Source organism: Seriola dumerili, unplaced genomic scaffold (genome assembly GCF_002260705.1).
Source record: "Seriola dumerili isolate Sdu_G_001 unplaced genomic scaffold, Sdu_1.0 BDQW01000035.1, whole genome shotgun sequence".
Taxonomy (NCBI): domain Eukaryota; kingdom Metazoa; phylum Chordata; class Actinopteri; order Carangiformes; family Carangidae; genus Seriola; species Seriola dumerili.
Window position 1 is genome coordinate 4,015,061 of NW_019174290.1, and position 25,393 is coordinate 4,040,453.

Consider the following 25,393-nt stretch of genomic DNA (forward strand, 5'->3'; position numbering starts at 1 on the left):
AATAAGAATAACAAAACCACAGACAAAATACACAATTTTAACATAAAATGTAAAATAATCAAATACATTGTTAAAACTACATTGATAAAAAATGTCCTGTGATCAAATTTGTTCCTGTAATAAAATGTTAAGTCTTAAAAACTCTTTGGGTTGTTTTACAATTCAGTGGTTATAATACATATTTAGTCTTTATTTTTTGATACGATTGTTATCCAAATACTGTTCAGTAAGAATGTGATTAACATATTCCAAAATTATTTATTCGATTGATTGATTTGATCGTTTTTTCTATTCATTAGTATGATTTCTTAGTGAGATCTGGTCTTTGCTAAATCACTTCCTGTTTGGTACCTGCTGCTGCTGGCTGACTTGATGCTGCTGTGCGTGCTGGATGGGGCTGTAGGGGTGTGTCCACAGTGCAGCAGAGAGGAGATGGAGGGAACCTACTGCACAGACACTCATCAAATCACCCACTCCCCAACAAACCCACACTCACTGTGTGCAGCAGCGATTCTGATACGTGATGTTAATCTGAAACATTGAAACCTGAACTGTCCGGTGAGCCCAGTCTCTGTAGAAAAGTGTCATTAATGAACAATATCTTATTAATACAGTGGAACATGTTATTATCTGATCACAGTAAAAAAAACTGCTCAACACAACCAAACTCCTGTTCAGTTTTGTTCAAATATTTTATTCTAATATGACAAAAACAGAAAAATAAAACATGTCCAAGGTTTCTCTTGTAAAAATTATAACAGCATTTAATCATTACAGTCTTAAACAAAATAGGCTTGAACAATGTGGAAGTTCCACATAAGCCAATCCCCTCTCATCAAAAAATTTACATGGGTTTCCATTAAACATGCCTGACTTGTTTCAGAAGTCAGCACTGAGTTTAGACAGTTCCTACTGAACTGTAGCTCAACGGAGTAAAAACGGTGTCATCGTGACTCTGTTCAACTCAAGAGGAAGTGTTAAAGTGCTGAGACATTCAGAGGTATACAGAAGCGTTTCACAAGAAAAGTTGCGGTACAACTCTTCTTTTCATTCAGTGACAAAGCAAAGCAACAAATCAATATGAGGATGTTGATGGTTTTTATTCAGCGAACAGAAGCAGACAACAATACTTCTTTTGCAGAAAGGCACAGATGGTGGACTGAAGTCAACGTGCAGTCCGATTCAGAATCAAACCACAGTAGAGCTGATCCTTTGAAAGTACATCTTTAGTGTGTGTGTGTGTGTGTGTGTGTGTTTTATTAAGTGTACTGAGAGAAAAGCAGCAACTGCTGGCGTGCTCACTGTGAGACTCACTGCCTCTTCCCTTCTCCCGGCGTGTGAGGTGTAAGTGGTTTACTGCTCCTTCTTCTCTCCCTGTTTATGCATGTACTTGCTGTACTGGTTGTCTGTCTTCAGCAGCTTGTCCCACCAGGTGAAGGTGGAGGCGTAGTTCCCGACGAAGTTCATGTGGTGGAAGTCGTGGAAACGAGCGCCGGCGTAGAACGGGATCAGGTGGAGAGGGTTCAGAGGGATGTCATAACCGCTGACAGGGAGCAGAGAGAGAGAAAGAGGGGAAAGGTAAGTCACCTTTTCATTCAAAAATCATACCCCTATACGAAAGACTCAGTGTTTGCAACAGAATTACTGAATTATATCTAGGAATTTTCCAATATATTTTCCAACAAATGATTTTTAGATGGGACATAGAAAATAATAAAACATGTCATTTTTGTCACCGTGATATTGAAGATATGAAGCATTCATTATGGTTCTGTCCTCATGTTGCTGTGGCTGGATACCAAGACAAAGCTAGTGTTGTACTTTACTGCACTGAGTATGTGACTACAAACTATAATAGTCTTAGCCCTCTTGTGTGCAAAAAATGACTATGACTATGACTTGTAACATCTTATTTCTATTTTCTGTTTATTTTGGGTTTGTAAAAAATATTAATTATATGTTGTATATACATAATTAAATATATGTTGTTGTCTTTTATTATTTAACTAAATTTACCATCAGCTTATTTATTATTATTATTTGCTTATTTAACGTAAAATAATAATTAATAATACTAATGCTATTTACTATAATTTATAGGATTTTTCAAAAAGAAATAAAACCAGGAAGTTTCATATCAGAGTGACACAGTATAAGAGTTAGAGAGCAACGAAAGCACAGAGGGACACTGACTAAAGGTAAGTCTTAAATAATGTGTTTAACACAGACATATAATCAAAGATAACAAGCTTGTTGCTTTATCAACCAAGAATTTCTGATATTATTTATACAACCAGAGCGTGTGAGCTTGGCTCACATCTTGGTATCTTCCAAGTTTTTTATATCTAATATCTTTTTCAATCTCCTGCATCCATCTATATTTATATAGTTATATCTATATAAAAGCATAATAATGAGCCTACATTACAATAAAGGGGTTTGATATCACATAATAGTACAGTTAGACATCTGGTGTTCTCTGGCTCCCTCTAGTGGTCGACCTCACAACTTACTCAGAGTTCATGTGACGAGAAACGTGCAGGTTCACATGAACTATCATCTCACTGTTTATTGTGTATGCAGTGATGCAACTGCTGCTCTGTTTCTGTAGTGTTTGAACTACATGGGTGTGAGAAGTTACTATTACTGTCATAATATTTACAGCTGTGTGTAAAAGTTTGGGCAATCAAATTCCGTATTTTTTTTTATTTTTGAGGTGAAAAAAAAAGTAAATGAAACCCCTGCAGTAAATAGAGATTAAGAATTAGCCATTCTTCAAATATGAATGCACTGCTACTTTCTATTTAATGACCTAAAATTACTGGAAAAAAATTAAACAATAATTGTGGCATGGGCAAAAGTTTGGGCACTAGTGACTAAGGTGGACAGTTACAGAATATAACAATCTGTTCAACACAGGAAATTAAGAGAAAGAGATTTAGATTAGAGTCTTCGTGCAAAGAAGGACGGAGAGGGTGATGGACAGTGCTCACACGTGTGTGGAAACTGTTATTGTGTCCTACCTGTGGACGTCAATGGTCTCCAGCAGGCGGAAAGCCACCCATGCCCACAGGAAGAACACGTGGTTACAGAAGATCATGATGCCAATGAAGAAACCAGCTCCCAGGATGAGAGTCTCAGCGGGGTGGGCGTATTCTGCCTGCATGCCAAATGGAGCCTGAAGGACAGTTTAGAAGCGGTTAGGTGCCATGATGTGTTTGTACTCACGTTTTCATATGAAAAGGAGTTACAGCATGCTTAATAAGTAACTGTACCGTTAAGAGATTAACCCCGAACGTGGTGTGTTTGTGTTTATTTATCTTATCACTTGTGTGTTGTACTCACAGTGAACTCATGGTGGACTTTGTGGATGTATTTGTAGATCCTGCGGTGATGCAGCAGCCGATGGAGGAAGTAGTGCCAGGTGTCTTCAACAACAGCACAACCAAAGCACTGAGCCAGGAGGTACGGCCTGGAAGAAGAGAGAGAGAGAGAGAGAGAGAGAGAGAGAGAGAGAGAGAGAGAGAGAGAGGGGGATAAACTCAGTGAGTTATTCTAACCAACAAAACAAATGCCACAAAGCCATTAGCTCAATCCAAAGTGCTTTGTTCATCCCCCAGGAAGCATTTGATTGCAGGAGGCCCCAGCATCAAGTAACAACAGCCCTACTTCAAAATAATTGGCTATATCATAATAATAATGAGCATTACTGCATGAACAGCATGTATCAGGCTTTATAATGTATCACATACCATTATTATTGACTTCTACAAATGAAACCAAAACTTATTCTGTTTTGCACGTAAAGCAAATTTCAAAGTAAAACAAATAATCTATGATGACGTTTTAACATGAAGACATAATCACACTGACCAGCGCGGCATGGAGTCCCAGTCATACGGGATGTTGAAGAATTCAGTGAAGTAGTACGTCCCACAGATCAGAGGCAGCTGGATACAGAAGTGGTTGAACAGCAGCATCTTGAAACATCTCCACTGTTTCTCCCAGGTCTCTGGCTTGTCCTGCACGCACAGTGGGAAGGCTTGTTTAGAGAAACCTCAGATTGTAGAAATAAAACCATATTCAACGACCAAAGACACAAACATACCTGTTGGATCTTGTATTTCTGCATGAAGGGGAGGAACTGGAAGAGGAAACCAGGTACGCAGAAGAGGAAATAGATGAACTCATGGACGATGAGCGACCCCCAGGTGGCAATCTGGAACTTGGTGTAGTTGTCCAGCATGTAGCTCCAGGCTTGTTCCAGGGAGGGCTGGAAGGGGTTTTTAGGAAGCACTGCGTCTACATACTCCACTGCAAGGTAGGCAGAGCTCAAGATGTCTGCCGTGCCGTTCACCGCCATGATGGATCCCCCGAGGTAACTGCAGGTCTGGAGAGAAGACTGGAAAACAGGAACTCAGTGTTACATGTACCGTACTTACATGTAATATTACATGTAATCCATGCTCAGGTTCTCTTTCAAAACGTACATAAGTAATGTGAAGAAGAGGAAGGCAACAGAAACAGTCCTTAAAAACAGTAAAACAGAGAAACTACATATAATTAAAAAAAAATAAAAAAGGGTCATATCATTGTCACATGAAGGCTAAAGAAAAATATAACTAATACAATATGAGGGAATTAAATTATGCCAATGAAAATACATCAAAGAAAAATTTAACTCAGAAATTAATCATCACTTTACTTGAAGAAAGAATTAAGAGGAAAGGTATGCTACACATATTCACTTAAATGAGAAATTTTGGTTGTAAAAATACCAGAAAAAGAATTAAACTCATAGAAATATGACACATTTTTAGATCACAGTTTACCATGTGCACTGTTTATAAATTCACCATAAACTCATTAGTTAATCTACAGTAAACTGCATATATACAGTATTTCTTTTTCTCTCTTCCTTTAACCACATCTCAGCTTACTACCCCATCTCAGCTTCAGTATTTATACCTTGTCCACGTTTTAATTTGTTTTAACAGAGTGGAGTTGTCTGGGCTCACTTTGCCAAAGAAGCGGTGGCCCGATATGTCCAAGCAACTATTGATAAACGCTATTTAATTCAACAAAAACTACTTACAAGCATGCAGAATGACACTAATGTCAGACTGTTTGTGCAGTTACTTACGCTTCAGTGCAATAAGATGATAACACTCACAGCAGCTAAACGTTTGTTATAATCTCATACAGAAGACTTCGACAAATAAAACATCTGTCTTAGCCATGCCTCGTTAATATCATGTAGGCTATAATGGATAGTTTGTTACGTAGTCTTGCACGGTAAGTTTTTTATTAATTAAACCCCGTCTCTCTCCGCTAGCAAAGGCCTAAATCTTTGTTGATATGATTCTACAACTCGCAACTCAACTTTCTGCCTCCATTCTTGGTCCATACGTCTAAATAACAAATAAGCATTCGCCACTGCAGCTGGAAATTCCGCTAAATATTTCAATTATAGCCAAACACGACGTTAGACTCTTACCTTCCGCGGTACGTCCCGTCTACCTGAGCGAGAGGCAGACGGCCGGGTGAAGTACAGTGCTAACCAACGATCTGATTGGCCGAGAGGAGAGGAGACTGACGTCGGGGGGCCGAGCGGCTTCTCTGATTGGTCCGCGGGATGGAGTGATGATAGTGAGACTGAAGGTTTCTACAGCAACAGCCAATCAGAGGCGAGATCTGCTTTCATAACCTGTGCAGTGTTGAATGGACTGTCTGCTGGGAGAGATGGGGTGGTCAGACAACTTTTGAGTCATACATGTGTCCTTCATCTTAAACTTACATTAGAACAGTCTGTAACTCCAGCGGCAGCTTCTAAAAATGTTGTACAGGTGTTGACAAATAAATTGATGTATTACTACTTATTATTATTACTGATACAATTACATTAAACAGCATTTTAATGTTGCAGATGAGGCAAATATCATTTTTACTACTTTGTAATGTTAGGTAGTGTTAATCACTGACAATGCCTCACGTTTTTTAAAATGATTATTGTATGAAAAATTGTAATCTGCTAAGTAGCTAGTGACTATAGCTGTCAAATAAGGGTAGTAGAAGTATAAAGAAGCATAAAATAGAAGTGCCCGTAACTGTGATTATGCACAGTACTGGTAAAAAAAAAGCTGTTTTCTGGCACTGAAAACATTTTCAGCATTTACCACAAGCTGCCAAAAATCTCAAACGTCAAATCCCTAAACACAGGCAGCATTTCAAGAAAGGAGTAAAGTGTAATTGAGAACAGTCTAGATTTGGCAAAACTGTGATTTTGAAGTTGGATCAAAGACAAAGTTGAGATTAGTTAAATCATGAGCAAGCAAATGATGCCAACTTTTGCATACATGCTAATTTGTTGCAAAGGACAAACTTTTGGCAGGTATCAAAAAAGTATAAAGGTTAAATAACCAGTCTGTTTGACATTATAATAAATGAGTTACTGTAAAATTATTAAAATATCACACATGCACATTTCCATTTCAATATTTTACTGATTTGGCAAAGTTTTAAAAACAGATTATATCATTTCACAGCTTTAAATACAAGAAGCATATTTATTAATGATAATATAAAACAAATAATGAAACATTTTCAAAGTCATTAGCCTACATGACATTCCTCAATACACTGACAAGAAACAGCGATACCAGTTACTATTATAGCAATTTTCAATATAGGAGCAGAGGGAAGAGAAAGAGACTGAAGAAAAAAGAAAATCGAGAGTAAGTTTGGTCACTTTCCAGAGAGAGAGAGAACAGATTAGTAGAGTAATAAAGAGAGACAGAAAAGAAGAGACATATTAAAGTTGGCACATTCATAGTACGTCAGGGTGTGCAGTAATTAATAGGGTTGCTACACCAAGGGAGAAGAGGGTATGGTTGAAGGATAAGAGGGTAGAGACGAGGACCATGCAGTGAGTTCAGGCTGTTGTTGTCATTAGTGGTTACAACCACAGTGAAGACGGCTGCCTGGTGACGGTAAAGCACTGATACATCCAGCAGCTTCTCCCTCTGTCTGTCACTGTTTTTGGCAAAATGAAACGAGGCTTCTCCTTTACCAGAAGAGTTAGTATTCCAGTGAAAGTCTTGTTTTCTTTTGTTTTGTTTTTTTTTTAGAAGAAATGTACATTTCCTGTAACTGCTTCTCACATAGCTGTTCTGAATTCATGCGGCTTAATGCAACCGACACACCTATCTAAACACAGTTCTCAAAATGTATTTCTTTATCCCAGAACAGCGGCCGAGTCCAGCTGTGCGTACATCTGTCCAGTAACAGTACTCAAGGCATAACAAAGGAGAAGAAGAGGGAAGCGGGGTGTAATTTGACATTCAGGCACTCTTGAACAGCCACACTGCAACACTGTAAAAGGTCAGAGGTCAGACAGAGTGCGTTCATGCGGCGTCGGACCAGGCGTCACCACAAAAGAGACTCAGATGCACACAAACACACATGCTCACATGTGCAAGCAACGGAGCACCTTTAAATGCAAGCGCACACACATACACACACTCACTCAGACACACACAAACGCACACACGCCTCAAGAGGATAAAAACGAAGGAGAAACAAAGATTTCAGTCCCAAATGGTTGTTCTCTGCCTTCCTCTCCCGCAGATTACATCAGTGGTCTTTCTCAGAGCTTTTACGTGTTAACATTAGTAATGTTAAAGTAACTTTGCAGTTATAGTAGCTTCATTTCAGTAGCGTTTCAATGGCACTGCATTGGTACAGTGTTGCTTCAAACTGGTTTTGTCCAGTCACTGCTGCAGTCCTGCCAGGAAGGGATTACAACACGGGTTCGATCCCCCCCCTCCCTCCGTTTGTTATACCTCCCCCCTGTCCAGGTAAGTGCAAAAATCTTCATCATCATCCTCAACAACAACAACAACAACAATCTTGTCATTTCCTTCATCTGCGTCAGTGCCTGTGCTAATGCTGCCCCCCATCCAAGCATTGGCATCATAGACAGATCCAAGACCAGTATTCAGCAGGAGAATACATTCTGCTCCAAGTCAGTGGCAGGTGTCAAGAGCAGTCATAAGGGCTTGTCAATCACAGTCACACCTGTAGTCAAAAAAAAAAAAACAGATTATCACTATTGCCCTGGTTAAGAGTAGGAATAGTTGTAATACTTGTATTGGCAATGAAGTGCACGTGATTTTCTTGATATGATATTGTCTTTTTTAAGTTTAGTATAAGTAATTGTCTTGACTGAGTCTCTGAACTGAATTTTAATTGAATGTCTTTTATTTTTTTTTGTTTGTTTTTTTTCTTGTTCTCTGTCTAATGTCGTTGTGTAAAGTCTGCAATAAAGTGAATTGAATTTCATGCAAAATACATTATTCAACCATCCTAAATGACAAGGTGAGAAATTATTGTCCTTACCAGTTTTAACTTAACGCAGATATAGTTTACAGTATGAGTATTTGCATAAGTGACGGCCACACAGTGACCAGAAATTGCAGTAAAACGGTACCAAAGATCTTTTTGAGGTCATTTAGAAACTGTTGCCTTTTCATAGTTCACCAGAAAGTACTGACCACATATATCTTGCTTACAATCCTTTAATAACCAACACAAAGGAATCCTTATCAAAAAGTTTTGTTTATGTTATCAGGTTTTTTAAAACTCTCACACTGGAACTTAAACCCATCTTACATGCCAAAATAAATTTCCGGTGCTGGGTGTTTATATATATATATATATATATTTTTTTTTTTCTGCCCACACACAGTCTCACATTAGACTAAAGATCAAGATATCATCTCCTGAACAGCAGTAAGGCAGTAAAAGCAAAATTAGACCTATTACCTTCTGTGTCCCTTTGGTATCATTTGGTAAACATCAGTATGTTGTGCTCAGTTTACTGATGCTACATTTTACTGTACGTGAGTCCTGGGATAGGGCCAAGCAATATGGCTGAATCAGTGTTATAAAATTAGTACGAATATTTATTTTTAGTAACAAGATACATCACTTCATGGTGGATGTATACAAACTCTCACACTGTTCACTAAATGACTGTGTTCCACTCTTATTATAGATCTGGAATAACAAACATTTAAATAATTCATGTTGTCATTTGTTTGTAGCTACTGATGAGAAAAACAAAATAGAGAAATTAAATCAGCTGCCTGCAAAACGTTAAATGTTTTTGTTTTTTTTTAAAGCTAAATTAGTGAAGCCTTACAGCCTTACAAACAGACACCTTTACATCTTGTCAGTGTGTACGTTCACACCTGCATAACTGCGTCCTGTGCTCATGCAGGTCGGCAGCAGCGTCCACTTGTCCGAGTTTGGATTGTAGAACTCCACAGAAGCCAAGTTACAGCTGCCATCGTCTCCTCCCACCACGTACAGCAGGTTGTTTACAGCACACACACCTGAAAACACACACATGCATGTATACACAGAGTGAAGATTCATGGACATCAAACAGAGGAACATCTCACACTTTAGGACAGACCGGTGGACAGACTGTCTTTCTTACCTGCGTTGCGTCGACACATGTTCATATCAGCTACTTGTCGCCAGCTGTTGGAGGCCGGATCATAAACTTCACAACTCTTCCTCACCAACGGACCATCGTGTCCCCCCACAGCGTAGAGTAAACCTTTTAACACCCCCACACCTGAGAAGTCATTAGACAAATGGTTAGACAATAGTTGTTTTTTTTTTTTACAGCAGCAGGTAAATATTCCTGTCTCATTTCGGTCTCGAGTTTCTCTTGAACGTGCATCTTCTTCCCCTGTCTCCTTAATGTTTTTTTAAATATGTAAACATAAGTGTATTTTTGTATTGTTTGACGGTAAATCTGAAAGAATCCTTCATCTACTGCATATTTTGGCATTCATTTTATAAAAAGTTATGAAAATATTTTGCAGTTAACCAACCACCGTGCACCGTCACACACAGCAACACAGACCTGCTCCACTTCGTCTTGTGCCCATCTCAGCGATGTAGCTCCACGAGTTGCTTTTTGGGTTATAAGCTTCTACTGTACTCAGACATTGCCTGGTCGCTCCATCATAACCTCCAACTGCATAGAGGATCCCTGAAAACCACACAAAGCAGGCTTGTAATCCATAAGTTAGAATGAGGCGCAGTGTTGGACAAAATGACAGAAAAGCATAAATACAGTAGCAATACAGGGAATACACATTTTGTGACGCTAATGATTTTTGAAAATGACGGAGCTGTTGATGCAGTTCTGCCTTATTTTGCAGTGTTCTAATGCAGAGTGCTTTAAGTATTTGAATTCTTCTTGTTTTAATCATTTTTAATTTATAGATTTATATACTTATTTCTCCTTGTTTTATATATTGTCTTCTGTGACTCTTTTCCCTTTTCTTACTCCTGTAAAGCACCTTTGAAAAACTTGTTTTAAAAAATCTAAAGGAATAAAGTGGGTTGCTCGCTCATTCGCCGTGGATGACGGTCTAGTTGGGATTACTTTGGGAATGCATTTTTCGATTTTTTTCTTCATAATTATGTCGTTTCACACCTTGCCATATTAACTAATTTTTCAGTTTTTGGGAAAAACACACCAAACACAGAAAAGCTGCACTGACAATGAGAAAAAATAATCACACCTTTCACCAACATGATTTAACAGGATATTTACTGAATAAACTGCTAGAGGTGAAGAACAATAGAAATCAATACAATTACAAATCATACATTTTTATATTGTATATATCCAATAAAAAGTCACATCAAATCACCATATAGGCAGAATTCAATTAATATGTCATCATATCAGCAGCATCAAGCAAATTCCTGCCTCTACAAACTGCAACTTCAACATCTGTCTGAGCCTCAAAACAAGTTGTATTTATTACAGTGCTGCAGTATTATATTGTTGGGTGTATCTATTATATTGTCTGCCTTCTTAATCTATTTCAAAATGCTGACTGTAAAACCAAACTGGGAATTGTATTCACCATTTACGACACCCACTCCTACACTGCTGCGTCGGGTACTCATGGGTAACACGTGGAACCACTCGTCCGTCTTAGCGTTGTACGCCTCGACTGTCGACAGACCTGCAAACACACAGAACACGTATCAAAAACACCATAAACAAATCGCATAATTCATAATTCTCTGTTGTCGCACAAATTTTTTAAACGTCTGTTTTAACATCACAGTCACACACTAACACCAACACTGTACCTGTGCTGCCGTCAAAGCCTCCCACGGCGTACAGGAGTCCACTGAGCACAGCAGCTCCGAGCGTTGATCGACGGTCCTGCATGCTGCTCACACTCGTCCAGCGGTCCATCATCGGGTCGTAACAGTCGACCGTCCGTACACGCAGAGAACCGTTGAAACCGCCGACTGCATATACACAACCACCCACGTACACCACACCTGAAGACACCAACAGGACGGTTCATGAAACATCTACAGAGTCCGTCATAAACAGCCTGGTTTAATAAAGATGGAAGGTGAAGGGGCCTCAAAGTGGAGATGGAGCACAGGGGTGGATCTGACCTGAGTGTTTACACGCCTCACTATTAATGCCGCCAGGTTGTGTTTAAAAAAAAGATACCAGAGTCTGCAGCTGTGTCCCAGTTAAAAGATGCATTTCTAGACTGAATACATCAATGGGCTGAAAAAGGCCCGCTCCATTTTCATCTGCTGCTGTGAAATACAGCGTTCTTCAGTTAACATGAATTTGGAGGGCATAACTAATGTAGGTTCTTTCCAGCTCTCAGTATCTTACATTGTATTGTGCACAGCTGAATTTTGTATAGTGTCCAGGGTCATCACTCACTGGCAAATATATCAACACAACTACACCAGTGTAAAAGCCACTAGAAGGAGTAAATAACAGAAGCAAGGCACAAACTCCAGGGTTAATTCCCGTCAGTAAACTGTTTATCACAAATAAGCTGAAGCTGTTAAACTGGTACACTATATGCCAGTAACACAAGCACTGTAGAGCAAAACCTTCTCAGTTTACAGGTGGTATTTACACATTATTAACTGTTAAATGGAAACGGTATGGTAACACACCTGGAATTGTATGATCTACAAGCTGATGAGAACCATCTGAATCATTAGTTTTGGTGATGCCAAACCGTCTGATATGGGGAGTAGGTGAAGGTTTAGTCTGGCCTTTAGGTCCTCTGATAGATCCACGTTCCTCAGAGGATCCAGCCCTGTAATTGTGATGCAATTAATGTTATTGTTGTTAAGGGCTTCCTACCTGCTCTGCACCTTCTGGTGGGGAGTTCAGCCACCTGGTACCATCGCTGCTCCTCAAAATCGTAACATTCAACACTGCGGATAGCTTTGGGAGCCTGGCCTCCAACCACCACCATCACCTAAAAACGACCAAAACAGCAGTGTCATAACATTAGGAATTGTACATCAACTACTGCTTTGCGTCACGTAAGTCCTCGTACCTTCTGCTGTGATTGACGCTCAGTATTGACTGTGTTTATACCTTAGGACAGCAGGCTGGAGTCCTCATGCGTGTGCGTGCAGTCTTCATCAGAGCTCTCTGGTCAGCTGGCAGCAGGTGGTACTTCATGGCTTCAATCAGGTAGTCTTTACACGCACTGCTATTCTTAATCAGAGACTCCTCCTCTACCCGCTGACACAACCGAACAGAGAGAGAGGAGCCAATCAGCCAGCAGGATTTACAAAGACTCTGATTCTGACTCAGCAGCTTTTTACTGTTGTGACATATTTGAACTAAAAGCAAATGAAACTCCTAACACGATATTATGATAAATCAAGACTAGCACTGATTCTGCTGACAAACTAAATGTTTCTGCGGCACTTGTTGGCTGTCTTTAGATTTTACCTGAATGATGTTAATAGTAGAGATTAAATGGTAGATTGGGAGAACAGGGGGAATGTATGATGGGTTTTTTTTTTCTGAAAAAGATGAAATACCAAACAGCTTTCGCCATGAACACAAATGTTCAAATGTCAGCAACATCAGCTGAAAGACTAAACTCAACTAAAAACACATCCACAACAAGGATTACAGCATGCACTCTTGTCCATTGTCCATCCCCTGAGAGTTTAATCTGCCTCTACAGGCCTACATGACACAAATAAAGATCACTGAACCATTTTAAGTGTATTTCCTGATTTTTTTTTTCTTTGCATCACATTCAACAACAAAAAATGTTTTTAATAGCGAAGCACTGTCCAAATTCTCTTCACAACTGCTACTGTATTATTCACAGGTTGTTTTTTTCAGGGGGGGGGGGGGGGGGGGGGGGGTGTTGTGAAGCCAAGTGCAGCCAAAAATTCAAACCACCTAAGGGTTGTTTTGTTGGCAGTGGAAGCACATCAGTCAACAACACACATAGAGAGCATTCTCGTCATAACAACCTGTCATCTGTGAGAGGGAAGCATCTGCAAAATTCACTCTGTGGATGTCAAATTAACAAACACATCTGCTCGCTTGTAACTCGGCGTTGTAGCTCCTTTCACACCCAGAAAGTAACAATAGGGATGTGATTAAATATTAAAATCCTGTCTCCAATACTGCCTGATGATATGGTATTGCTCTCCTGCATATACATTAGATTTTCCACTTTACAATACATCTTATGCTTCAGTTGTATATTTTAATGCCCACATTTACATTTTATTCTACTTTCTCATGTCTAATATTGCACCACATCTATTCTTCCATGCTCCATATTCACTTTTTAATTACTATCTTATATTCTACTACGTATTACACTGTACATTGTTTTTACTTTGTGTCACACTAGAACATTTTGACCATACACCCGATATTAATATATCATACTATGCACAATCTATGGAGATTATAGCCAAGTCTCTCACATCAAGTCATGCTATGCGCCATTATGTATGTGACAAATGAGTTTTTCCGACATCGCGGGAAAACAACTAAAACAAAAAACTACAAATCTGAGACCAATGAATTAGAATATATACCATTAGAGTGGGCCTGAGATCTCTGGATCACAATTCTGTCGGGCTGCCCTTTGAATTTACCTGACTAAAAATGTACATATGTCATGAGTACCATGTGATGTACATCCTCACTGGTGTGGGAAAAGACATCACCTGATGTTTTTGCCAGCTCATCCCTGTTTCAACAAAAGCTGAAAAAAAACTAGTTGGACCACGTCTGTAAACTGGAGACGTATCAACATGTTGCTCTGTTGGCAAACACACAGAGAGAGTATTTAGCCTCTCTGGGAATTAAAACAAAAATTACATTTAAGCGCGGTGCAGTTGTCAAGCAGCAGTGATGGTTAACCTTGTGGTCAAAACATGATTGTGATCACACACGAGTCACACTTAAGGGATGCAGATGCAGCCACTCATACCTGCACCAGGTACTCTCTGGAGAGAAGTGGCAGGCGGACATGCTCCATCAGGTGAGCCAAGTGTTCCTGGCGGACATCTTTGTCATGGTTGACCCAAGCTATCACTGCTTCAAAAACCTACACAAGAATGAACACATAGACACTTTCAGAACATCAGGAACAAAAACACTTGATCTGGTCCACTGTGCACAATAGACTGAGCAGTGTGAGTGTGTGTGTACCTTCTCTTCTGTGGGGATGGTGAGCTTGTCGCTGGCAATGAGGCTGGACACTTGCTCCATGCCCAAATTTAGGAACTCTTCACTCCCAACCACCTCAGTGAAATGTTGCTCTGTCAGCGGAAACATAAAACAAAATTTAAAAAAAAATATGATTGCAGATGAAACACAGTTTTATTTTCTCTCTAATTTCCACATTTTCACAAATCATGCCTGTTCTCATTCTGTCTCATTCACTGTCCCACATCCTCCAGGACACACACACACACACACAAACATGTTTTAGTAGAGCAATGAAAACTGTCTCTCTCTCACACACACACACACACACACACATACAAAAACAGACGTTAGCACACACAAACCTGCATAGCTGTTGGCCTGTGCGAGGAGCTGAGAGCAGGCGTGTAGGTCAGCGAAGGCTCGTATTCCCAGACAGTTGGACGGATGAAGCTGAGAGCTGAGAAACTCACAACAAGCCTTTTTCACCTCATTCAGCTGGAGCAGGCCCGCTGCAGGCAGCAACGCCTGTCACACACATATACACACACACACAGAATATCCTACATAAAGTGGTAGTTTTGGAAGTGCAGAGGAGAGTTGTATTTGTAAGTTTTGCTATTGCTACATAGCCAACGTTAGCATTAACAGCTGTTTACTTAGCAGGAGCTAGTTGGTTAGCATGCTAACTTAAGTAGAAGTATACAAGCAAAACCAGAGGGTTGCTCTCCACCACTAGAGACAGCTCTCGGTGAGTTTAATGCTGAACTTCTTCTAGACTGGTTAAGTAAACAGCTGTTAATGCTAACGTTGGCTATGTAGAAATAATTACGTTCAAAAATTTGACTGTGTTTCCACTGAGCAGTGTGACTTATGTGTGTGTGTGTGCGTGTGTGTGCGTGTGTGCGTTTACCTGCACGTTATCCTCTGTGACCTGTATCTCTGCTGTGTAGATGTAGTCTACCAGCAGGCCCAGAGTCCAACCATCCATCTCCTTTATCCTCACTCGTTTCGCCCTGCTCTCTGCCATCTCCCCTGTTAGTGCACACACACAAACATGAGCCTTCTATCACCACGGAGGAAAAAACTGTGTACTCTGCAAAAAGGAAGTAAAAAAAAAACAAAAACAAATGCCAAAAAATGAAAAATATATAAATAAATCCTGCCAGATGTCGTGCAGCAGGGATGGAAAATCGTCCTTACCTGTGAACATAGCGTGGAAGTAAGGGCTCCCAGCAGCCAGAACCACTCTGTGAGCAGCGATTTCTACATCCTCCGCCACTATGGTCACATCACACAACAAATTCTGGCTGTATTGACATGCATGACAGGGAGAGAGAAAGAGAGAAAGAGAGAAAGAGAGAGAGAGAGAGAGAGAGAGAGAGAGAGGGAGGAAATATGTCCAGTTAAAGCTTAGACGGTGGTACACAAAGGATTCGGGGGATGATGACAAAAACAAAGAAGTGAAGGACGAGTGTGTATCACCTGCGCAGCTCGTTCATGACTCTGAACGCCTTCCTCATGTGCCGATGGTTGAAAGTGACAGGACCTTGCCTCTCGACTCCATCCTCTTTGTCCAGACTGTGTGGACAAAGTCTAGTGCACCTGAGAGGGATATATAAACACATAAACATGCACACATTAATAGAGAATAACTAAGTAATAGTGCAGACAGAGATCATTGTGTTTCTCATTACCGAAGGCAGATAAAGGACTGTTGGTGTTGTTGTTTTACATACAGGAGGAATGCAAGTAAGCAACAATACACAACAAGGTTTCCCGATACATGAAAATCAGTATAAGGACATCTTGGAGTGTATTATTGTTGTTACTTCATTTTTCTAAAGATGGTCTGTAATCATTTTAACCCTGGCTACATCTGTTTCACCGGTGAGGGCTGGTTGATCTGTTAGCAAGAAGGAACTGTTGCAAAAACCTTTTGGTAAATTTTGGTAAATTGATGAACTGATAATTTGTTAGGGATCTAAAACAAAAAGTCAACTATGGCCAGACCTTCATTATTACTAATGTTTTGGACCTGTCTTGTAGGGGGTCCCTGTGTCTCAATCTCATTTTAAGGTGTTAATTATTAGTTTTTATTGGGCTCACGTGGTACATTTCCCTGATAAAGTGATGCTTAATCAAATGACCTCTAATGAGTAATTGAAACTCATAAAGGCTGGCGTCTCTGGGCATATAATAAAGCTGTCATATACAGTCTCCCAGGTGTTCTGTACTTAATGGTAACTTGGAAGCGAAAGGGTAGATATACACTGCACAGAGGCCAGGAAGTGGGTGGTCAGTAAGAGCCTAACAACAATCCTTTTGGCCCCTCGGATCCTCTAACAGGTTCATCCAGCCATGTGTAAGGAACACCTGCACAATCTAATGCAATTCCATACACCAGCTCTGCCATAAATTCTGCCTTTACGAAGCTTACTATGCAATATACAATACAATAAATTTGAATTTGTCGATGCTGCACAGTCAGTGCTTTAAACCACAATTACACAAACAAATTTAACAAACATTGAACACTGTTGGTCGAAGAAGTATCCAGCTCCTTTACTTAAGTTATACAACAATGTTAAAATAATCCATTACGAGTAAAAGTCCGTCATTGAAGAACCAACATGAGTAAAAGGACAAGTATTATCAGCAAAACATAGTTTAAGTATCAAAAATAAAGCATTAGGTTGTTAATACTGATGTAGCTGATTGAGGTGGAGCCGATTTTAACTACGTCACATATTGTTGTATAGTTAAGTCCAGTGGTTCCCACCCAAGGCACCAGGGCCCTCGTAAGATTCACAGATAAATCACAAGATGAAGATTCATGATTTGTGAAACATTGGATTTGGGCAACAGCTATGGATTATCATCATTATCGATTAATCATTAATTAAACATTTAGTTTATAAAATGTCTGAAAAACATGAAAACTGTCCCTCCCAGTTTTCAGAGTTCAAGTTTACATCTTCGAATGTCGCGTTTTGTTTGACCAACAGCACAGAGTTTACAGTGACGTAAAACAAAGAGAAGTAGAAAATCTTCAGATCTGAGAGGATCAAAAACAGCAAATTTGGTGCATTTTTGTTTTTTTAACAACAACAATTTGTTTATCAAAGTAGTTGCCGATCATTTTTATGACGATCGACTAATTGATTCATCGAGCTACTGTTGCAGCTCTTCATTGGATCATTTCAGTGTCACGAGACAAAAGGTTTGGGAACCCCTGGTCTAACCTTTAACCTTTTTAAAATACACCGTCCCGCCTGAGGGACACTATGGCCGTGGTAGCAATGCTTTAGTTGTGTTTTGGTCTGTACTGGACTCATTCTTCACACAGCCTTGATGAATTATACATTGTTTGAAAGCTGTAAGTCTCCTGATTTTATCTGAGAAAAGCATTTCATGGATCCTCATATCACTGCAACAGCTGTCGACACAGAATTGGTTCAGACTCTTGTGGCTATGTTTCCATAGAGGCAGAAAAAAAACTTACATTTCATGTTTGTGCCTCTGTAACTTTGGTTCAGAATATCTTCTACTCATTCCTACTTTATGGTTGTAAAATTTAAAGCATTACTTTTCAAATGAGACCATGGTTACAACTGAAGTCAGAAGGGTTGAAGAACAATAATCTTCTTATTTTGTGTATGTTATTTTCATGCAAAAATGGTGTCTGTGTAGCAGTTATTGATGTCTTGTGTTGTATAATATTAAATATGTTTTGTATGTGAAATCGTGATCTGAAACCTCTTGCTATAGGTGTCAAATAAATGCAATAAATGCAGTGGAGTAAAAAGTAGAATATCTGCTTCTGTGTAATGGGATGGAAGTAGAAAATAGTAGAAAATGGAAACACTCAAGCAAAGTACCTCAAAAATATAAATGTACTTAGTTACTTTCCATCACTGTTCAGCGCACACCAATGGCCTTTCTTTCACAATAAAAGCATCCAAGACTTACATATAATGATGTTGCTCATGGCAAAATCACGTGTCCCTTGTTTTCTGTCACAAACACACCCACACACACATGGCTTTATAGCAGTTAACACACGCCCTCTGTACTGCCAACAAAACACCTCCGTTATCCCCCAACAAACAGAGGCAGAAATCCTCCAGCCTGCTTCAGCATGCACCGACAAGGCTCGGTGTCAGTCCCCGGTCCCCATCCCACCGGTCAGTGAGCAGCCACACCGGCTGGCCGCTGTCTCTGTCAATGCGGCACCATCAGTCAAGCAGCCACTGGGAAACGTCAACACACACACGCACACACACACATACACACACACACACACACACACACACATACGCACACACGGCTTTTAGCACTTACAGCGGATGACTGTCCATGATTCCGGTGTTTTTCAGAGGCGGAACACTTGGCCCAGCGGCATGCACCATTCCATATCCACAATGTCGTCTTTAATGGCTCTAAATTCAAGCGTGAATCGCGGCGACCATCTGTCCAGAGGCGGCGAGACGGGCTGACGGCAGCCCGATCACAGCAGCCTGGTTCATATAAAAACACAGCCCGACTGCGGTGACTCTCTGTACAAACACGTTGCGATTCAACCCGGCTGTTGTACCCAGCGGACTGCTTCTTCTGTCGGCCACACTAACACAAAAAAACAGCACGGGAAAAGGAGCCAACCGCCGTGTCAAATGGGGTTTATTTTTGATTTAATCGCCCCCACACACCACCTATTTCCTCCTGGGTGTCTATGGGTGCGAGAGGCGGACGGACAAGGCTACCTGTTATTTTCCAATCGCTGATTAAAACGCACAAACAAGGACATGTCGGCAAAGACGGTCCTCAAAGCAGCCAAGGCGTCCCACAAGAAAGCACTGTCTCCCTCTAGCTGTGGAAGACTGGCTGAGCTGACAGTCAGGATCCAGTTAGACATGATAATAAAAATATATAAGATAATAGGTGCTATCTGAAAATGTTGATTTACTATCTCGTAATCTTGACATCAAAATTTTGACTTAGTCACAGATTTTTTATTTTTTTTACTTTCATAAATTTCAAGTAGTAAGTCAAAAACTATCTCTGACCAATTTCTTTTAAATTGGTATAATTTGACATAATACTTCATAATTCTGATATAATATTTTATCGTTTCAATGAACTCCTAATTTTATATTTGACTTATCCAAGAATTCTAATTTGGTATCCCACCATTTTGATTTCATAGCACACAGTTTTAGACTTTTTACTATCTCACAACTTTGACTCCATATCTCATTATTTTGTTTCAGTGACTTAAAATTCAGACTTACTCTCTCATTATTTTGACTGATTAACTCGAATCTCACTTAAAACTTTGACATATCTCATCAATTTTCATATTTCATAATTGTTAGTATCTCATCATTTTGACTTAATATCTGACATTTGTGATTAATTCAAAATTTTTGATATCCCCTCTTAATTATGACTTGTAAGTAAAAATTATCATTTTCTGTCTCATAAATTTGACTTAACACAAGTATTTATGTTTATAATGTATACCTTCTCATCTTTTTTCATTTTCCTATAGAGGATGCCTAAATAGTTTACACAACTAAAAGTAATTCAGTAGATATTATCTCAAACAGAGTGTATGAAATAGAGAAAAGGGGCACCAATTTGAGCTATTGTCTGCTAGTGAAATCATAAACCCACATTTCCCAGGTTTTTAATGTCAAGACCCTTGTTTTGCAGAAAGCTTTAGCCCCAGGGCCCATCTATAAACATTTGTGTCTGGCTGTACTGTCATTGAACGGGCAATAGCTGTGAAACTTGGGAGAACAAATCTGTTATGGTGTCAAGACACTGAATGCATTAGAGGCAACAGGCTGTCAGGAGGCTCAGTCGTGGCTTCTCTGAAGTCACTTTTTTGTCATGATAGTGAATGAAATTGGGATTAAAGCTGTAGGCAAAGAATCTTTTACTTTGTTTAATGTAAAAGTAAGTGGATATTTAAAATTATGCATCACTGATCACTGATAATTTTGTAAGTGATGCTATTTCTGATACTCTCTTATGTGAGAGACGAGCTGGTGAAAAGGAGTATTCCGGTGATTTAGTATTGCACTTCCATACATTTGGAGGACTTGGTAGAGACTGGATTAAAGAAAAAATGGTCAAAATTGAAGCAGATATTGACTTTTAGTACAAAGTATGGGTCAGGTTCTAAAAAAAACTCAGGCCTGAATGTACCTCACTAGCATCTGTTTCTTGCTAAATGTCTGTGTCTGATGATATCATCAGGGTTTACTTTTTCCAAACTTAAAGGTATTTCAGAGCCACAGAAGACATTATACAACTGTTTTCACCGTCTGGTAAACAGCTCGTCATGTGTGAAATTTATGGAATGCCCCTTTAAATTGTACAGCCAGTGCTTGATCCTGTTTTGACAAAAATGTCAAAATGTATGTACTGTATAAACAAGAAAAACATAATTAAGCCTTCAGTGCAGATTCCAAATACTCCATTTTTATTTTTACAGTAAAAAAAGTCAGCAATAGAAATATTTACATTTATCAAAATACTGAAAATAGTTGAAACAAAACAGTCTGTGTCAATGATTTTCCTTGACAACAAACTTTTGACCAGTTTCCTCACAGGTTGATAGTGGGCATCAAATGATGTACATGGTGTATACTTTCCTTCAGTGTTTGTGTGTTAGTTCGGTTTTAAAGGGGCAGGGGGCAGACTAGCAGAGGCCTGCTCCAGGAAGGCCAGTGGTCCAGGAGGAGGAAGGTCTGTGGGTTTGCGATGTTGAACGCTCACATCCTCCAGCACTTGTTGCCAGTGGTGCAATTTGGACAAATGTTTCTGAACCAGCAATTCTTTCCTCTGTAGCTCATTACGTAACTCTGACACATCCTGGAATGAGAAAAGAAATGTATGTGAGAAAGACACATTCACAAATGGAGAGAAACAAGTAATTCATAAACACTGATAACACATCAGGCCTATGAAATTAAGGCCAGTAAACTCTGACACAGGCAGTGGTTCTTAGTAAGGAATTAAGGACAATTTTGTTTTGTGCTTAGAAAAATAGTTCTCAAGTAGGTTTTACCCAAGCCAAAACCTACAAGGACACAAATAAAAAAGTGGGTAAAAATTGGGAGGTGGGGAGGACCAATTTAGGATGAAACGGCAAGTCAGTCTAATAATTTACCTCTTTCACCACCTGCTCTGGTTTCTGCACAGATAGCTGAAGCCTCTTCTGTAGGAAGAAGCACTCTGTCTGTCGAGCCACGTCCAGAAATTTCTGTATGCACTGGTCAACACCTGCAATCAACAGACACATATACAGTAAAATATACAGCAAAACTGGGTCCTTCCCTGTGCAATATTCCTATTATTTGTATGTTGAAGTGTAGGGAACTTGATCTTGCTTATAATTCAAAACAAACAGGTAAGATGGACTGCTTTGAAAATACAGGCCCCAAAGTAGAACCTCAGTGTAACAAGCATGAATGCACCTGTGATTACTGCAACAAATTTGATTATACCTGTGATTTCTATTTAAGCTAAGTGCATGAACAAGGTTAATACATAACCTGTGAACACTAAAGCTTTTTTTTGGGGTTGTGTCTAATGCAACATGGCAAGGAAATGCCTCAACATGCAAGAAACCAGATTGTGAGACTTCATAAAAGATGGGGGAGGGTACAAGAGCATGAGTAGCCTTCTGAGTATAACCTGAAAAACATCTGCAACAGTAGTCAGGAGGTAGGTGTATTTATTCAACACATTTTTATGCAATCTAGAACTGAAAAACAGGGGAAACCAGTTTTGTTGAATTGTTTGTTTAATATGGATTTTTCTATATAGTTAAATTAGTCAAGCATTTCAGTTTTTCAAATTATGTGTCTAAAAAAATTGTGTTAAATGGACAAGATTCATAATTAAATTATAATCACAAGGGGTGTATTCCGTATACTGTAAATCAATATCAAGACAACAATATGACATAAACTAATGCAAAACAACAAAAAAAATTCAGGACTTCACTCACCAGTTCGAATCTCCTCCTGGTCTGTTCCATTCACATAGTCTTGGCTTACCAGGGATGCAAAACATGCCTGCAGAATAAACCCAGAGAGAAACATTAGTAAATGTGCCTTTTTCTATGTGAGTGGATATCAATCCTGCTCTTTTGGGCTTGAGCACAGATGGTTTCTAGTCCTGTAGTTAACTTAATAAAGGTGAATTAATATACAGACAAAAATCAGCAGGTCACGGGTCTCTGAGGACACACTGTGTCATATGTTGTTCAAACATGGAAATCTGTTTCTCCATAAATGATACAAGCCTTCTAGCCTAAGTCATAGCATAGACAGACACACTCTGAGAGGGAAACCACAGATGCCAAAAAAAATGGCTGTGCCATTTTTCAATTTACATACATTAATGACAACCTGTGGTCACATATTTGTTTCTATCCATCTGCTTATGTTAGGGCTCTGTGCAAACCATTAAAATTCTTCTACTCTGAAGCTGCAACTAACAACAATTATTTTCATTATCAATTAATCTGTTGTTTATTTACTTGAATAGTCAATTGATCATTTTGTCAATAAAATGTCTGAAGTGAAAAATATCCATCAGATCCCAGACGATATCTTCATATCTTGTATTGACCTGGATTTTAGTCCAAAACCCCAAAACATTCAGTAAAGAATTGTATAAGACTAAGATAACCAAGGAAACAATCACAACGGAAGGTTGGTACCACCACCAGAAATTACTCAAAACTATCTATTGATGCAGCTCTATTCGACTCTGCTCTATGTTTCTTTATTGACTTCACTTCAAGCGTTTGGGCAATTTCATGCTGAAACATTATAATACCTGGAACTAGGGGCCTAGCCCACACCGTGAAAAACAGCCGCAGAACGAAAGTAAGTGGAGAAAACCAAATGTAATTCCCACTGTGCGAAAGGAAAGAGTTGTAGCATACTGAGTGAATGAAACCAGAGATACACCTGTGTTGTTGTTATGCATATCTTAATATTGCGTTCAGGAATTACACACTGCCAGGAAAGGTTAAGTTTGACCATCATGTCAGCTGACAATTACCAATGCAACCGTGTGTGTTCTTCTAATAGTAACTGGTTTAGGGTGGAACGAGACTGACTACTCTAGGGTTACAGGGGGTATGACAGTAACTTAGCATTAGCGCTAGCAAAGGCTACACTTATCTGAGTGTGTTTTACTTGATTAAGTCGTTGTGAAAGAACACGTGTGTTTCTTAGTTTGCGGACTGATATGCTGCAGTAACACCAGGCAACTAATGAAACAATAAACTTCACCTGACGCTGGCTAACAAGTTAGCGCACACACAGCTAACGGAAGCTAGCATATTAGCCTCATACCTCAAAGGAAGCCTCCAGTTCATCCACTAGCGTATTATTTCCCTGAGCCCTGTTAGCAGTACCGGGGAAGGCCGGTTGGCCCGGTCCACCAGGACCACCGACGGGATGCGCACCAGGCGGCTGCTGACCAGGAAACATCCCACTCATGGACGATGCCATCTTGCTCTGGCCGATTTTTGTTTCTACCCGGTCTGGACATGCGCACAAACAGCTTCGGTGTATGGGCTTTCTGGCCAAAAATATGTGGACACAACTGTTGACTAAAAGACTATAACAATCTTTAGTCCTGCAATAAATCTTACCTTCATGGCAGTTACAATTTTCAGCTTTGTTTGTTTGTTTTCCTTGTGACATAAATCGTCCTTAACACATTACAAACGAATCACAAGGTAATAGTGGAGAAGTGTATTAGCTAGCCTTGAAATGCCCAAAGATTACGATAGCAAATGCTAGCCTCGTAATGTCCAAAGGCTAGCAGTTAATGCTACCGCTAAAATTTCCAAAAGTAGAAAGACATTGGCTGCTAACTTTTGGACATTACAATTATAAAGACAGCTTTATCTTATCTCAAAAGTTAGCAGTTTATGCTAGCCTAATGTCCACGAGTTAGCTAATTCTACCTTTGAAATTTCCAAAAGTAGCAGCTAATGCTAGCCCTATAATGTCCAGTTTTGGAATTTTAGCAGCTAATGCTAGTCTTATAATGTCTGATTCATGTTAGTGACACTGCTTAGGTTCATGCTAACCTTGTTTTCAAAGTTAGTTCTGAATGCTACTTACATGTTTTCGTTTTTATCTTACCATTAAATTTATGAAGACAAAAGTTAGAAGATAATGTTATTGGCACTGCTTAATAATGTTTAATGCTAGCCTTATAATGTCCTAAAGTCAATAGCAAATGCTAGCCTTCTAATGTCCAAGGACCAGCAGCTAATGCTACCCTTGAAATTTTCAAAAGTTGCAATTGATGCTAGCCTTATAATGTCCAAACTTTAGAACTTAAGCAGCTAATGCTAGCCCTATAATATTTGATTCATGTTAGTGGCACTGCATTACTTATCTTCATGCTAGCCTTCTATTCCATATATTAGTGGCTAATGTTACTGATGTTTTCATTTTATCTTACCATTAAATGTATGAAGACCAAGTAACAGCTACTGGCACAGTGTAATTATGCTAGCCTTGTAATGTCCAAGAGTTAATAGCTAAAGCTAGCCTTGTAACATTCAGAGGTTAAGATGAGCTAAAGCTATCTCTAATTGTCTGATTTTATTATACAGATTGTTTATAAAATTATAGTTTATGTCTTGTGTGTACTAATGTTACTGCTGACGTTTTGTTAGCTGATTTTTTGATTCAAACTCCAATAAATTTTAACTACATTGAATTATCTATGAGCTGAATAACTAGTCAAGGAAGTCAAAATCACCAATCAAACAAGCAATGA

General features: G+C 39.3%; 3 protein-coding genes across 4 annotated transcripts; all 3 read right to left on the reverse strand.

Moving 5' to 3' along the window:
• Window positions 1-1,081: 1,081 nt before the first annotated feature.
• On the reverse strand, window positions 1,082-5,548 carry msmo1 (methylsterol monooxygenase 1). The gene is made up of 6 exons (XM_022738236.1): window positions 5,498-5,548; window positions 4,109-4,402; window positions 3,874-4,022; window positions 3,346-3,472; window positions 3,024-3,178; window positions 1,082-1,543 (listed from the first exon to the last, which is right to left on the reverse strand). The coding sequence occupies exons 2-6, from the start codon at window positions 4,361-4,363 to the stop codon at window positions 1,354-1,356; spliced, it is 876 nt and encodes a 291-aa protein (XP_022593957.1). The 5' UTR covers window positions 4,364-4,402; window positions 5,498-5,548; the 3' UTR covers window positions 1,082-1,353.
• A 969-nt stretch (window positions 5,549-6,517) lies between these two features.
• On the reverse strand, window positions 6,518-19,326 carry klhl2 (kelch like family member 2). 2 transcript variants are annotated; one of them, XM_022738156.1, is made up of 15 exons: window positions 18,908-19,326; window positions 16,049-16,168; window positions 15,767-15,873; window positions 15,477-15,598; window positions 14,929-15,091; window positions 14,567-14,676; window positions 14,346-14,462; window positions 12,467-12,616; window positions 12,227-12,344; window positions 11,188-11,385; window positions 10,956-11,057; window positions 9,938-10,066; window positions 9,503-9,643; window positions 9,252-9,395; window positions 6,518-8,076 (listed from the first exon to the last, which is right to left on the reverse strand). In XM_022738156.1, the coding sequence occupies exons 1-15, from the start codon at window positions 18,973-18,975 to the stop codon at window positions 8,048-8,050; spliced, it is 1,818 nt and encodes a 605-aa protein (XP_022593877.1). In that variant the 5' UTR covers window positions 18,976-19,326; the 3' UTR covers window positions 6,518-8,047. The 2 variants fall into 2 exon arrangements, with proteins under 2 accessions (XP_022593877.1, XP_022593878.1); XM_022738157.1 differs by lacking the exon at window positions 18,908-19,326 and adding an exon at window positions 18,536-18,607.
• A 1,719-nt stretch (window positions 19,327-21,045) lies between these two features.
• Window positions 21,046-24,133, reverse strand: med28 (mediator complex subunit 28). The gene is made up of 4 exons (XM_022738323.1): window positions 23,947-24,133; window positions 22,587-22,653; window positions 21,744-21,856; window positions 21,046-21,445 (listed from the first exon to the last, which is right to left on the reverse strand). Exons 1-4 carry the CDS (start codon window positions 24,103-24,105, stop codon window positions 21,242-21,244), a joined length of 543 nt encoding a protein of 180 aa, XP_022594044.1. The 5' UTR covers window positions 24,106-24,133; the 3' UTR covers window positions 21,046-21,241.
• Window positions 24,134-25,393: the final 1,260 nt, after the last annotated feature.

Excerpts from the sequence above, each read along its gene's own strand:
- med28 (XM_022738323.1), bottom strand. The coding sequence starts at position 24,105 with ATGGCATCGTCCATGAGTGGGATGTTTCCTGGTCAGCAGCCGCCTGGT. Across the intron at positions 22,654-23,946 it reads AACTGGAGGCTTCCTTTGAG|GCATGTTTTGCATCCCTGGT; the intron begins GTATGAGGCTAA and ends TTTATTCTGCAG. Across the intron at positions 21,857-22,586 it reads CCAGGAGGAGATTCGAACTG|GTGTTGACCAGTGCATACAG; the intron begins GTGAGTGAAGTC and ends TGTTGATTGCAG.
- msmo1 (XM_022738236.1), bottom strand. The coding sequence starts at position 4,363 with ATGGCGGTGAACGGCACGGCAGACATCTTGAGCTCTGCCTACCTTGCA. Across the intron at positions 4,023-4,108 it reads AGAAATACAAGATCCAACAG|GACAAGCCAGAGACCTGGGA; the intron begins GTATGTTTGTGT and ends CTGTGCGTGCAG. Across the intron at positions 3,473-3,873 it reads TGGGACTCCATGCCGCGCTG|GCCGTACCTCCTGGCTCAGT; the intron begins GTCAGTGTGATT and ends CTCTTCTTCCAG.
- klhl2 (XM_022738156.1), bottom strand. The coding sequence starts at position 18,975 with ATGGTGCATGCCGCTGGGCCAAGTGTTCCGCCTCTGAAAAACACCGGA. Across the intron at positions 14,677-14,928 it reads ACAGGCCAACAGCTATGCAG|AGCAACATTTCACTGAGGTG; the intron begins GTTTGTGTGTGC and ends TTCCGCTGACAG. Across the intron at positions 8,077-9,251 it reads CACAGGACGCAGTTATGCAG|GTGTGACTGTGATTGACAAG; the intron begins GTGTGAACGTAC and ends TTTTGACTACAG.